Source organism: Suricata suricatta, chromosome 3 (assembly GCF_006229205.1).
Source record: "Suricata suricatta isolate VVHF042 chromosome 3, meerkat_22Aug2017_6uvM2_HiC, whole genome shotgun sequence".
NCBI classification, from domain to species: Eukaryota; Metazoa; Chordata; class Mammalia; order Carnivora; family Herpestidae; genus Suricata; species Suricata suricatta.
In genome coordinates, this window is record NC_043702.1 from 8,135,924 (window position 1) to 8,151,684 (window position 15,761).

A 15,761-nucleotide genomic window follows, 5' to 3' on the forward strand; every position below is an offset into this window, starting at 1 on the left:
TTAAGTTTTCAGAGTTCTTTATATATTCTGGATGCAATCTTTCATCAAACTCTCATTCAGTTACTTATTTTCTCAGTTTTTTAACAGTGTCCTTTGAAGAGCTGAAAGTTTTCGTGTTGATGAACTTCAATTTATTATTTTTTTCTTTTTTTTAGAGTATGCTTTGGGTGTCGTATCTAAGAATGCTGTGCCTAGCCCAAGGTCACAAAGATTTTGTTTTCTTTCAGAAGCTTTATGATTTTAGGTTTTACATTTAGTTGTGTGATACATCTTGAGTTAATTTTTGTAAATGGCACAGGTGATGAGTCCAACATTTTTTTTGCATATGTGGCTATCAAATTGTTTCAGTAACCAATTGTTGAAACTACCCTTTCTCCATTGAACTGAATTTGCTCCTTTGTCAAAATTTTCCATACATGTGTAGATTTATTTCTATATTCTGTTGTTTCCCTGTCCGATTTGTCTATCTTTATGTTGATGCTATACTATTTTGATTACTGTACTTTCAGAATTATTGATATTAGATGGTGTGAACCCTCCGACTTTGTTTTTGTTCCAAACAAAACAAAGGTTTGATTATTCTAAGTCCTCTGTATTTCCACACAAATTTTAGAACCAGCTTATCAATTTCTATAAAAAGTCTGTTAGGATGGCAATGAATCTGTAAGTCAATTTGGAAAGAACTCATATTTTAACAATATTGAGGCTTCCAACCCATGAACAAGGTATATATATCTCTCACTTATTTAGGTCTTTCAACTCTTGGCAAAATACTATAGTTTTCAAATGTACAGATCTTTCACTTGACTTGTAAGACTATGCCTAAGGTGTTTCATATTCTGATACTATGCCAAATGACTTTTTACATTTTGATTTTGTACTCTGTGACCTTGCTGAGCTTACATATTAGTTCTACTAGCTTTTTTGTAAATTGCTTCAGCATTTCTAGGTTGTGTCATCCACGTATAAAGACAACTTTACTTTTTCCTTTCCATGCCTTTTGCTTTTTTCTTGCCTGACTGCATAGGCTAGAAACTCCAAGCACAAAGTTAAACAGAAGTGGTACTTCTATTTACTAGAAATTAAATAGACATCTGTTATTTTTACTCCTTTCTTGTTTTTTATCTTAGAGATACATGATTCAGCCTTTCACCATTATCTATAGTGCTAGCTGAAAGGTTTTTCTAGATGCTCCTTGTAGGTTGTGGAAGTTCTATTCCTAATTTGCTGAAAGTTTTATCAGGATCAGAGGCTGGTGTTATTTTTTTTTTCTTCTCTTCTTTTTCTTTCTTTTCATATACTGACCTGAATTTGTCAGTACAATGAATTACACTGACTGGTTTTTGAATGTTAAACCAGGCATGGGTTCTGGAAATAATATGTCACCTGGGCATGATGCATTATCCTACCGTTAGATTCAATCTGCTAAAATTTAGTTTATAATTTATACATCTCAGTTCATAAGGAATATTGATTTATAGTTTTCTTCTAATGTCTTTGGTTTTGGTATCAGCATAATCTTGGTCTCAGAGAATGAGTTAAGAACTATTTCTTCTTAAATTTTCTAAAAACATTTGTGCAGAAATTGTGTTATTTCCTCTTTAAATGTTTGGTAGAAATTTTTAGTGAAACCATCTGTGCCTAGATTTTTCTTTGTGAGAAAACTGTTAACTAAATTTTGAATTACTTTAATGGATATAGGGCAATTAAAGTTATCTACTTTTTTCTTGAGTGAGTTTGGGGACGTTGTCTTTCAAAACATTTGCCCGTTTCATCTAAGTTGTCAAATTTATTAGGATAATCATGTTCACAATATCCCTTTATTACACTTTTAATATCTGTAGAATCTGTAGTGATGTCAACTCTTTTGTTCCACATACTGGTCATTTGTCTTGCTGCTGATCAGTACTAGCTAGAGTGTATAAATTTTATTCATCTTCTCAAAGAACCAGTTTTGGTTCTGACTGGGTTTTTTCCCCTGGATTTTTATTTGACAGATTTCTGCTTTGATCTTTATTTCATTTCCTCTTACTGTTTAATTTGCTTTTTTTTCCTAGTTTCTTAAGGTGGACAATAAGACCTTTCTTCTCTCCTAGTATTTTCATTTAGTATTATAAAATCTCCCCAAGTAATGCTTTAGCAACAACACACTAACTCAGATGCTGTTATTTTTATTCCACTCATAATTTTCCAATTTCTTTAATCCATGCATTATTCAGAAGTATGATGTTTAGTTTCCAAATATTTTGGAATTTTTCCCAGGCTCTGTTATCAATGTCTAATTAAATTCTATTGCAGTCACAGAACATATGTTATATAAATTTATCTTTTAAAAGTATTGGACCTTCTTTTAAGGCCCAAAATATAGTCTACATTTACTAAAAATGTGTCATATGTCAAAAGGGTGTAGGAGTGTTCTGCTGTTGTTGGATAGAGGGTTTTATAAATATCAGTTCAGTTAAATTGGTTGATACTATCATTCTGGTCTACTAGAAGATCTTTGTTGATTTTCTGCTTACTTGTTCTTCAATAATTGAGATTGGGGCACTAAAATCTCCAATTACAATTGTAGATATAACTGTTTCACCTTGCAGTTGTATCAGTTTTTGCTTTATTTTGCTTTAAGGCTCTGTTACTAGGGGCATAAATATTTAGGATTGTTGTATCCCTTGGACTAACTGACTTCTGTTTTTATCATGAAATGATTTTATCCCTGGTGATATTCTTTGCTCTGAAACCCACTTCTGTCTGACATTAACAGAGGCACTCCAGCTTTCTTTTGACAAGTCTATCATTTTCCATATTTGTAATCTAATTGTGTCATTATCTTTAAAGTTCATTTCATATAGGCACATAAAATTAGGACTTTTTCATTCAGTCTGATGATCTCTGCCTTTTAACTGCATTATTCAGCCCATTTATATTTAATGTGATTATGGATATGGTATCTTTGAGTCTATCATCTTACTGTTTGTTTTCCATTTGTCCCATCTGTAATTCCTCTTCCCCCTTTCCCTCTTTTTCTGCTTTCTTCTGGCTTAATCAAATATTTTATTCTCTCCTTTGGCATCTAGTCTGTTGTGTTGTTGTTCAAGATTCTAGTACAAAGTTATACGTTGACCTGTACTGTATTTTATCAGTTCTCATGCTCTTCTTTCAAGCTTTACCCTGCCACCCCTAACAGCTAACCCTCTGGTGCCTGATTCAGTTACCTATAGGGTTTACTATCCTTCTATGATATTTGTAACTCACAACCTCTGCTAATAAGCCTTTTAATTCTCTTCATATAAATCAATAACAATAAATGTCAAATAGTTTTGAGTATCTTACAGTATGTTACAACAGAGCACTAAAACCCTGCCTAGAAGCTTAGAGTAATCCATTAATCAGGTACTAGGTATAATTAGTGATCCAATCATTAAAAATACCCTCTGAAAATCCTGAACTAATTAATGAACATAAACCTACAATGGAAGATACTAGGCCCAACAGGGTCAATTTCCCAAGAAGGGTCATTTATCTCACTACTTCTATGTGTAGTAGCATAACACGGAATGTGATACTTGGCCACCATCAAAAATCTGTAAGATACCTGGCTATTATACCCTGTTACTGGTCACACACTCAAAATACAAATTGTTACACACTCTCAGTAATACCTGTTTTATCCTATTAAGGATTAAGAGCTCGGGAGAATCATAAGGTGATAGTATTTCAAGTTAACTCTGCTTTGTATTCCATTTTCAACAAATCCAAATAGTTATTGAGCTCTGTCTTTGGAAGGCTTATATTCTAATAGGAGGAAGAAAGAATAAACAAACATCATTAGTATATTAAAAATGTTAAGTGCTACAAAGGAAAATAGAATAAGATCAAGGGGAACAGGAATGCCCGGGAGGAGACTTGCATTCTAAGTAGGGGGTTGGGTGGAAAGTGACATTTGAGTAAAGATGTGAAGGTGATAAGGGAGTAAGCCAAGCAGAGAACTGGGGGAAGAACATTCTAGGCAAAAGAAACAGCCAAATGCAAAGGCCTAAAGGCAAAAGCATCACTGGAGTATATCAGGAAAGGAGTCAATGTGGGGGGAGCAGGTGGAGAAAGGACCACTGAGGCCGTGGGCAGGGCAGGGGTCACTGTTTATTTATTTATTTATTTTTTGCTGATAGGGCAGATAGTAAATATTGTGAGCTTCACAGGCCACAGAAGGTCTCTGTTGCATATTCTTCTTTACTTTTTAAACCAACCCTTTAAAAAGGTAAAAACCATTCTTAGCTCACAAGCCTTACAAAAACAGGCCTAAGCAAAGATCTGGTCTGAAAAACTTAGTTCAAATCCTTGTAAGGACTCTGACTTTTACTCTAAGGGAAATGTTATTTGACTCAGGTTTTTTCTTTAATTTTTAAAATTTAGTTTTGAGAGAGAGAAAGAGAGAGAGAGAGAGCATGAGTAGGGAAAAGGAACTTTTTAAAAAAATATTTTTAAAATTTAGTTTTTAAAGAGAGAGAGAGACAGCGTGACTAGGGAAAAGGAACAGAGAGAAAAAGAATCTTAAGCAGGCTCCACGCTCAGTACAGAGCCTGGCGCAAGATTCAATCCCACGACCGACCGTGGGATCATGACCTGAGCCAAAATCAAGAGTCAGACGCTTGAGCGCCCGCGCCACCCAGGTGCCACATTTGAGTCAAGTTTTGAAAGAACCAATATGGCTGTAGGGAGACAAAAGAGACCGTTAAAAGGACACTGTGGTATTCCAGAGCAGAGAGCAGGGTAAATCAGACTAGAGTGGTAATAGCAAAATGAGAGACAAGGTTAGAGTCTGGCTTTTAAATCCGCCCCCCCCCCCCCCCCCCCGCCTCCAAAGTGAATGGATTTGAGAGGTGTGAAAGGAGTCATGAATGACACAAGACTTCTGCTCTGAACAATAAGAAGGACAGAAGGAACAAGTTTCATTAATCATGCTTGGAAAGACTGTGAGTGGATGTGTGAAGTGGATGTTTTGCTTAAAAACAAAGTAGAATTTATATTTCTTCAATCCTGCTATAACTTTGTAGCTCTTTTATTTATTCTTCTAGAACTTCAGAATAATTATTTGTCAATTTGCAAAAAGATCCTGCTCTGATATGAATGAAATCGCTTTAAGCTTAAAAACTAATTTGAGAAGAAACGGCATCAGGGGCGCCTGGGTGGCTCGGTTGGTTAAGCCTCCAACTTCAGCTCAGGTCATGATCTCACATTTGTGGGTTCAAGCCCCACATCGGGCTCTGTACTGACAGCTCAGAGCCTGGAACCTGCCTTGGATTCTGTGTCTCCCTCTCTCTCTGTCCCTCCCTGCTCATGCTCTATCTCAAAAATAAATTTAAAAAATTAAAATTAAAAAAAAAAGAGAAGAAACGGCATCTTAACTATATTCCATCTGAGAGCACGGGCCAGGTATTCTTTGGTGCTGCTGAACAAGGTTTCATAGTTTTCTCCACACTGGCTCTGTATCCTTCCTGATGGAAGTATTCCCAGACATATTCTACTTTTTTGTTGTTACTGTAAATTAAATACTTGCTTTAAAAATTACAATTTCTAGATAGTTTTCAATAGTCATTTAGGGAGGCTATGAAGTTTCTATTGATTAGCTGCCCTTGTAAACTCTCATTTTTATACTCGTATTTTGTACAGATCCATGAGTATGTCAACAATGTAATTCTCCCTGTTTGTCTGCAACAGTTGTGTTTTTTCTTTCTAAACCATTTCTTTATGCATTGGCTGAGTTTCCAGAACAATGTTAAAGAAGTCATAGCAAGCGCTGGTTTTATGGGACTACCTTCAAGCTTTTAGTCTTAAGTATAAGGTCAAAGTTGTTTTTCATGGTTTTTAATTTAGTAATTAGATTTTCACTTTCCACTTTTTTTCAGGTCTCCATTCCCTCTCTGCCATTTGCATCAGTTGCTACTGCCTTTTGAAGGTTGATAACAAGATGAACTGGAAATTTCAGGGTTCTCCTCTCTCTTCTTAATCTAGTTCACAATAAGTAATTTGCCTAAGTTGTCTTTCAGAGTTGTCCCTTTCCACTGAAATGAAATTTATTTTTAAGTTCAACTATTTTCCTTTGCTTTGTTTATCCTTATCAGGCTACTGCAGGAGGTCTATTCTTGCTAAGGTTTAAAGCAACAGCTCTCAACCTCGTGTTATGAACATTTGGGGCCAGGTACCTCCTTGCTGTGGGGGGCTGTCCCAAGATTAGCAGCATCTCTGGCCTTTACTAACTAGGTGCCAGTCGCAGCCCGCGCCCCAGTGTTAAAACCAACAATGTCTTTAGACACTGCCAAATATCCCATAGAGGGTAAACTGCCCCTGGTTGAAAACCACTGGCTTAGTCAAGTAGCTAATATGGATCCCAATGGGGACTAAGCATGCTTGCTATAACTTACAGGGCTCACCTCCAGGGCTCCCTCCTCAGGCAGCCCATCTAAGTTAGGACACTCCCCCTACCTGCTGCCACGCCCCCGCCCCCAGCCCCACACACCCCTTCTGCTGACTGCCACAGGTGTCAAAGCATGGACTCCTGTGGACCCTCAAAACCCTGTCAAGGGGACCAGGAGGTCAGAACTGAGCTCAGTCAATACTAACACATTATTTGCCTTTTTCTGCTGTTTTGCCATTTGCACGGACAGTGCTGACCCTCGGGCACGAGTCACGGCCGCGACGACAAATTGTGCCAGCCGTCACTGCCATCTTCATCACCACGCACTCGGGTTTAAAAAAGTCAGTTTTGCTTAAGAATGTCATGAGGAAGCAGAAAAAATACTCATTTTATTAAATATTGATATCTGAGTACACACGTCTTTTTAACATTTGGTGTGATATACGAGGATGTGCATAAAACACCTTCTGCCCCCCATTAAAGCGCAACAGGCTGTCTTAAGGAAAAGTACTTGTCTGACTGAGCTATGAGCTGCACAAGCCACTTTTTAAATAAAACATCATTTTAACATGAAAGAAAAACTGATAAATCATTCAGGCTTAGATATTTGGCAGACATTTTCTTGAAAATGAATGAAGGGAGAGCTTGTCACTTTAAGGAAAACACCCTATACTATCTGTTGGCAAATTTGAATTTTGAAATCTGAATATAACATGCATAAGTCTGACCACTTCCCAATACTTCCAGACTTTTCTGATAGGATTCATAGTAATACTTAAAATGTGAATTTTCGACATTGTATAAAGTGTCAATATTTGGAAGATGTACATACATCAGTAATTCAACACTTTTAAATGATCAACATATATTACAGAATCATACATAGATAAAAGATCTTTTCAGAGTGCCTACGTGGTTCAGTCAAGCATCTGACTTCGGCTTCGGTCATGATCTCATGGTTCCTGAGTTTGCATCCCACACTGGGTGAGCATGAGCCCTGCTTTGGATGAGCCCTGCTGCTCTCTGTCTTCTCTGACTCGACCTTTCCCCTCCCCTCCCCTCCCCCTTACTTCCCCTTTCCTCCTCTTCTCTTCTCACTCATGTGCTGGCTCGCTCTCTCTCTCTTTCTCTCTCTCTCTCTCTTTCTCTCTCGGAAATTCTCCCTCTCTGCCCCTTGCTCACTTGCACCCTCTCTCTCTCAAAAAAAAAAAAAACTTTCAAAATGCAGAGTATGAAAAGTTTATTTATATACTGTCAGATTCTACTACAACCAAAAAGCTATCAATTGTTTTTCTCTTTTATGAAATATTTTTTATTTATTTATTTTGAGAGAGACAGAGACAGCACGAGTGGGGGAGGGACAGAGGGAGAGGGGGAGAGAGAATCCTAAGCAGGCTCTGTGCTCCCAGTGCAACGTGTGAGGCAGGGCTTGAACTCATGAAACCATGAGATCACGTCCTGAGTTCATGATCATAATCCTAAGCTTAACCAACTGAGCCACCCAGGTGCCCAAGGAACTATCAATTGTTGAATTTTGGTGTGGCTACCAAAAAATATGCAAAATTATCTGAAAGACTATTAACACACCTCACTTTTCCAACTGCACATCTGTGTGAGGCCAGACTTTGTAACTTCAACCAAAATAACATATGACAGTAGACTGATTGATTTTATCATATCATAAACATTCATCTATTATCGTACAATGGGAATGCAAGAAATTGTCTAGAATTTCCATGAAAGATCTAAAGTTGAATTAAAAAAAATTTTTACTAATTCTTGATTGTTTCCTTGTTTTAAAATATTTATTTTTGGTGGGAGGCAGGGGTAGAAAGAGAGAGGGAGACAGAGGATCGGACGCAGGCTCTGCGCTGCTCAAACTCATGAACCATGAGATCATGACCTAGCCCAAGTCAGATGCTTAACTGACTGAGCCACCCAGGCACTCCTCAATCGCTTCCAATGACAAAAAGATATATTAACTCAATACTTAATCCCTTTTCTTTACAGGAACCACAGAGTCTTAAAAAGATGCTAGCAGTTAAGGAGTCTACTAATCAACCCAAGACAGGAAACAACCTCCTAAACTAAACAACAGGGTGGAAGAGGTCATTCTAATCAAATACTCATTCGAGAAACAGCAGGCATCCAGCGCATGGTAGCCGTGGAGGACACAGGTGGGCTGAAATAACACAAGAGTCAAAGAGCTCATGTTCTAATGAGGGAGACAAAAATACGACACAAATAAAATCATGTTCAAGATGGAGGCAGTGCTGGCATTTCCAAAAGAGGCGACCAAAGGATAGAGCTTTGTTTTAGGGGGCAAGGATGAGGTAGCAAAGGAGTATTCTGGGAAGGCATCTAGGAAATAGAGAGGTATAGTGTGGTTCTGAAAGATGAATGGGGGCTGAGGTGGAAAACCAAGGGGTGGACAAGACAAAGGCATTAAAAACGGTATAGCTGATTATTTGCTTTAGTTGCTCTAGCGGACAGAGGCAAGCTGAGATTGCCGGAGCACACAGAATAGTGGGAAGAGGGGTGGAAAATCACCTAGAAAAGCAGAGACCAGGTCATGAAGGGTTTTGCATGCTATGTGAGGAGTCTGCACTGAAGGTTTAAAGCAGGGGAGATACTTTAGAAAGAGCATTAAGGGAGTTACTGCTGAGGTCATAAGGATCTTCATCAAGTGGGAACGGAAGTCAGGATCAATTCCTAATCCCTTAGGAAGTAGGATTCATACTATTTCATGAAAGATGACATTTTAAAGAGGGAGACAGGGGTGCTTGGATGGCTCATTGGTTTAGCATCTGGCTTTGGCTCAGGTCATGATCTCATGGTTTGTGAGTTCAAACCCCACGTCAGGCTCTGTGCTGACAGCTCAGAGCCTGGAGCCTGCTTCAGATTCTGTGTCTCCCTCTCTCCCTCTGCCCTTCCCCTGCTCGTGCTTTCTCTCAAAAATAAACAAACATAAAAAAAGGAGGCGCACGAGGAGGAGGAGACGACAGATCAGGATGAAAGCAAGCCAGGTTTTGAACTATGGTGACTGACTGGGCAGAGGGAGACCCTCATCACGGATACAGGGAACAGAAAGAAAACCAGGAAAGATGTCTCTCCAAGAAAATCGCCAGTGGAAACGCTGATCAGATAAACCACTTCAACAACGAACTCCCCCCTACCCACCGACTTAAATAATAAATCTGAGAACCTGAAATGAAAAGCTGAGAAAAAGTTGAGAAAGCGATCTGCTGGATGGCAGTATAGAAGAAAGCATGTGGTGTTTAGGCAGCAGCAAATGCTACTTTAGGACTCTATTTTTAAAACTCAAAATAAACCCAAATTTGGATTCACTGATCTTTTAAAATTACTTCATAATCTGTCTTACATTTGCTCCTAATCAAAAGACTGAAAATATAAAATAAAACCAAAGACATACCTTTTCTGCTTTCTTGTCAGAAATGTCCTGCTTTTCCAGAACAGCCATGCTCTCCTTCAGGTTCTTCACAATGTCTGCTGGGGATTTGTGAGACTTCCCAAACGGGAACGGCATGGCGGCAGCGACAGGGGCCTCGCTGCACTCTGCCTGCTTTACCTGGAGACACAGCACAGGGCACCAGTAAGAAGAAGTGGGGGCAACAGAAGACATACTTTTTAAATCCTAATCTGGGAGGAAAACCAGTGTCATTTTACAACAAGACTTGCAAAATGAGTAGGAACCGGGAAACCTACAAACATACCCAGGAAATGATAATGCGGAGAGATCTTAGAATCACAGAACGCTCCGTACCTCTCAAAACACCTTCTTAATCACCTGCTCCCCTGACCACCCATTTGAAGCGGAATGTGCTAGTACTGGGGAGCGGGCAACCCGTCCCACCAGGCCCCACGCTAAGCACTTTAATTCGTCATCTTGTGGGATCTTCTCAAATAATTCCCTGAGGGACATTATTACTCCCATTTATAGGTGAACTCTAAAGAGGTCAAGAAACTGGCTCAACTCAAGGTACCAAGTGGTTAAACCAGCTCAGGTCTATCTTAATCCAAAGTGACCTTAATTACCACATGGTACCTCTAATTAACAGGCATCTTTATTTTACAGTTGAGGAAACTGAGGCAAAAAGCTAGGTAAGGAGCTTAGCTAAACAGCACTAGCAACAGGCTCACTATCTAGGTCTCTCCAGACACACCTTGGCCTGGTTCACACTGTTTCCTCCTAGGCAGCCCTGGGCACACACCTCCCTCTCTGCAGTCGGGCAGGGTCTCAGAGTTGGACAGAACCTTGGATGGAGCCTTGGGCGATTCTCCCAGCAGATCCTCAAGCTCCTTATGTGACAGTTTCAACATGTACTCTTTCTGCCTGGGAAGGATTATCCTGATACTATGAAGGAACTCCCTGGGTGAAACCCTTGGGATAATGAACTTCTGGAAATTCTTAATTTTTTATGGATGGCAGAAAACATTTTAACCACATAAACTACAATATTACATCATGTAAAAGGAGGCCATCAACTATTCCAAGAAGTCACCATGAAAAAACAAAGGTAACAAGAAGAACAATGGAAAGTAACTCGGGAACCAGTCAGAACTTATAATTTCTTTCACTAAACTTTTGAAAGAAGCTATATTCATAGACATTAAACAACCTCATGGAGATACCAAAAGACAACTTTTTTGAGAACAACCTTATCGATCACTCAGGTCAGTGGTTTTTCAAACTGCGAGCTCCAAACTCCCGTACTTAACCGTCCCTGGGGCCCACTGCCCACCTCTGCTGACATGGGGAGAGCCAGGTCTCAGACGCTCCAACTGAACTTTGTTTTTTCCGCACGTGAGCATAAAACGTCTCCACTGCACACATCATTAACACTTGCTTTGAGCTCTGCCTAACACTTTATTTGAACAGAGTATTTAAATGCTTTTTTTTCTAAAGTTTGAGACACAGTGACCTGCCTATCTGTTTACAAGTTAACTTACAGGAGGAAAGAGCATGCAAATGAAGGCTAACGTTAAGCTTACAATTAAATCATGAACGAGTATGTTAATTCTTGACATGTTTGGATACACTCTGTCCTGACCAATCTTTACACCCGAATATCACCTATACAGCTCACTTTCTATCAGCTTGTAAATCCTTCTTTGATCACATTAAAACCACATCTTCATTAACCAAAGAGAAATATCCTCAAACACGGGTGTTCAAAATCCAAAGATGAATAAGTTCATTTTTAAAGATCTTTTCTGTGACAAGAGGTTTGGATTTTATAGGTGAGTCATCCCAAGTGGCTGTTACATTATCTGATTACCTGGCAGGATGGTACACAGATCCTGATCATTCTTTTCCATTACTTTCTTTTTAACCTTTTGTTTTTTGAGAGGGTAGGGAGTACTGCAGAGGCTTTTCCACAAACACCGTGGATCCGGAATCACAATAAATCCTCTGAAAATGCAATCTTTCCTATTTGTACTCTTCAAATAATAGCAATGATGCTGCAAGTCCATGGTGGGTGGAGGGTGGGAAGAGTTTAATGGTATTTTGCAGGAAGTGTTAGGGTGCTATGCAACAGAGATATTTTCAGCTCGGGCTTCATGGCGGAAGAAGTGACTTTCCAGGGCAAAGCGGGTTTTAAAATGTTTCACCAAGCACTCGTCATAGCAGACAGAGTGCAGCTGCCAAAGAGAACACATACCCAGCGCTTCTGTGAGGGAAAGAGAAGCATGACCCAACCACCCCTTTGTTAATTAGTATACTAATTAAATACTAATTTCTAGCCAAGATTTTGCAGAACATGTAAACTAGTAAGATTGTGCTTTGAGGAAATACAGTTAATAACAAGTACTAAAAACAAGAAGTGGACACTCCTCAGCGAGATCCTTGGAAGGATGTGAAACACACAGGCCCACAATTGAGTTTTGGAAGTGACAATCTCAAGACTATGGACGTAGCGAGGCTGGAAGTTGCAATAGTTAAACAAGTGTCAACATGGCTAGAAGACACCTTATACCCTAACAGTACAGCTGCCTTTCTTGTTTTACCTCCTCTGTTGTCGTTTCATTACAAACATCCGAGGGAGTTTAGGGCCCAGTAACCAGAGCCCACTGATGAAGGCCCTTTGATAACTCTTCACTGCCCTTATAATAAGATGCAAATTCCGACCATGGCCTTCCTAGGCTTTACCCATTTCCAACTCATGGCCCAGCATCTGGACCTTTATTACTGAGGCCCAGCCACACTGAGGTCTCTTCTGTTCCCAGAATATGCTACCTACTACTAAGCCCGAGTACCACATTTGCAAATACAGTAAGAATCTTAATTTTTAAATCTAGATGGTGGATATATGGGTTTTCATTGTTACTCAGCTTTTGCATATGTTCAAAATATTTCTTGATACTGTTTTAAAACTGCCTAAACTATGTTTTGGACATAACTGGAGATCATGAAAGAAATGGACAAAAATATATATTATAATTTAAAAATTCATTTAGAGGCACCTGGGTGGCTCAGTCAGTTAAGCGTCCGACTTCGGCTCAGGTCATGATCTCACAGTTGCGTAGGGCTCTGTGCTGACAGCTCAGAGCCTGGAGCCTGCTTCAGATTCTGTATCTTCCTCTCTCTGCCCCCCCCCCCCGCCCCCGCTTACTCTGTCTCTCAAAATAAAGACATAAATTTTTTTAAATTCATTTAGCTTTTAAATACAAATTTCCTCTGTCCCTAAAAAAAAAAAAAATACATATATATTTGGTTCATAATATACCTCAGCAGGATTCTTTGGACTGAGTCAAAATTTTTAATGCAATGGGGAGAAAACCAGCCACTGTCAGGATTCTAAAGAGGGCTGTGGAAACCCATGTCCACAAATCTCAAACTGGAGATAAGCTTGCTCCTGATGGCAAACAGTGGTACATGCTTGAATCCCAAAGATAAAGAAGACTTGGAGGGAAAGTTTAGCTTGAAATTTTGAGGGATTGGGGGAAGGGTGGGGTGGGGAAAAATTAAACATACTAGGTTCATACTAAAATTAACATTTATGGAATTCTACACTAATTTTTTAAAATGTTTTTTTTTTATTTTTTTATTTTTTTTATTTTTGAGAGAGAGAGAGAGAGAGGGAGGGAGCTCGAGCAGGGGAGGGTCAGAGAGAGAGGGAGACACAGAATCTGAAGCAGCTCCAGGCTCTGAGCTGTCAGCACAGAGCCCGACGCGGGGCTCGAACCCACGAACCGTGAGGTCATGACCTGAGCTGAAGCTGGACGCTTAACCGACTGAGCCACCCAGGCGCCCCGGAATTCTACACTAAACCTGCATGAAAGGAATCTGCGCGAACAGTTAGCACCGCACCCCTTAGCTTCCGCGCACTGCTCTCCCTTAGCTGTTTTCCTTTCTCTCTGAGGCTCTTTCTTTCTGCATTTAATCCATGACTCATCTCTACTCCAATGTTGACGTCCTTCAGGGTTCTACCCTCAGCTGGGTTCTTACTCTGTACTCTTTCATTGATCTCATCTACCCACTGTTTCAATAACCTGAAGCCCATCTCCTGCTCCAACCAAATGGCCTACATTTCCAACTACTATTCTCTATAAATGTCCTCCAGGCAACTCACACCTCATCCCCAAGTCCTGTTTCTTTTTCCAAGTTCCCCTTCATAGGAAGGAATCCATAGTTCACCCAATCACAAAACCCAGTCATCATACCAGACTCTTCCCACTTGTTAACTCTTCCATTATAATCAGTTCACAGTTCCGGTCAATTCTATGTTCTAAATCTCTCTATCCTACAGACATCAAATGGAGACCTTCACTATTCTCCACGGAGGGCAGTGGCTGACAATGAGGCCAATATCACTTTTGGGGGATGTTTTGGGAAATCTGGTTCACACAATAATTGGGATCACTGAAATCACCAAAAAACCCTCCAAAACCCAAAAACAATTTCTGTGCTGTTGTTCACATAAGCATAGCCTTCAACTAGCTTCTATATCCATGGGGGTGTGGGGTTGGGCTAGGGATCAGGATAATGAAAGTCCTTCTATCTACTTCTGCATCAATGTCAATCACTGAGAGTTAAACTTCCAGTTTTTTAGAAATGGTTACATTATTCATTACGCGAAATTCAAACACTAAAGCACGACACAAGGTAGACAGTGAAAATCACCTGCAAAGCCGATAGAGAAAACAGGTTTTAATAGTCTGTTGTACATTCTCCTTTTGATTACTTGCTCCGTATCTGTGGTCGTTGGTACTGGGAGTCTACGTTCTTCTTCAAAACAGAGACCAGATGATACTAGAAATGGTGATTTCATATCTTACAAAGAACAAAAACTGCACATCACTGCTCTGTTATGTGAATATTCAGAAGAGTACAACATTCCACCCCAAGAACGTGCTGGAGACCATACAGAAAACCTACTGGGAAAATAAAAGTCTAACATAATTAGAGTTAGCACTGCTAGGCACTGCCCTTCTTAAGCAATCTGTTTTGGCTTGTGTGACACTCTCCTAACTGTAACTAACTCTATTCACCTATATACTGACACATACTGAAAAGTAGTCAAATGGTCCATAAGCAATTGATTAGGACAGTCATTCATTGAAATACCAACTACGCACTCACAATATGCCACAAGCTAAAGGCATCAAGGGCACCTGCTCTAAAGAAGACAGCATTCTGGTGTGTGTGGATGTGGGTGTATGTGTTTAGAGACAATAATGAGAAGCTGCTGAATGACAACACATTCCTAGACAGTTGAGTTAATGGGTTTCTACACTAACATATGTGTTAGATCTGACTCATAAACTTGGTGGTCAAATGCAAACACTGAAAATTGACAAATAACCCCACATACAATAATGAGATCATTGCCTACACGAGCTGCTAAGGTAGTTAATTAAGCAGCCATGGCAAGTGTGGGATGTACTGCACACCTCAGCCCATTTTTAGACAGCTAGCTCTGAGACCAAATCTCCTGCTTCTATGGTTAATGTTACTTAATTCAAATTAATACTGAATATCTACAACATGCCAGATATTGTGTTAGGTGCTAGACTATCCATATAGTTGTGCGGGGCAATTATATAAACCACGGTGGTTAATTACACAGCTTTTTATTATTATTTTAATATAATTTATTGGCTAACATATAGTGTGTAAAGTGTGCTCTTGGTTTCCCATGGTTCATCACTTACATACAACACCCAGTGCTCATCCCAGCAGGTGCCCTCCTCCAAGCCCATCACCCATTTCCCCCTCTCCCCCACCCCTCCATCCACCCTCAGTTTGTTCTCTGTATCTAAGAGTCTCTTATGGTTTGCCTCCCTTCCTCTGTTTGTATCTATTTTTTCCCCTTCCATTACCCTG

The 15,761-nt window shown here is 39.7% G+C and overlaps 1 protein-coding gene across 2 annotated transcripts in view; it reads right to left on the minus strand.

Moving 5' to 3' along the window:
- CAB39 (calcium binding protein 39) overlaps positions 1-9,959 on the minus strand; it is a 48,236-nt gene extending 38,277 nt beyond the window's left edge. Inside the window, exon 1 of one of the 2 annotated variants that reach the window (XM_029933610.1) lies at positions 9,846-9,959. In XM_029933610.1, coding sequence (XP_029789470.1) covers positions 9,846-9,959 — 114 coding nt within the window. The remainder of the gene's footprint in view (positions 1-9,845) is intronic. The other variant, XM_029933611.1, reaches the window with a different exon arrangement.
- Between the last annotated feature and the right edge of the window lie 5,802 nt (positions 9,960-15,761).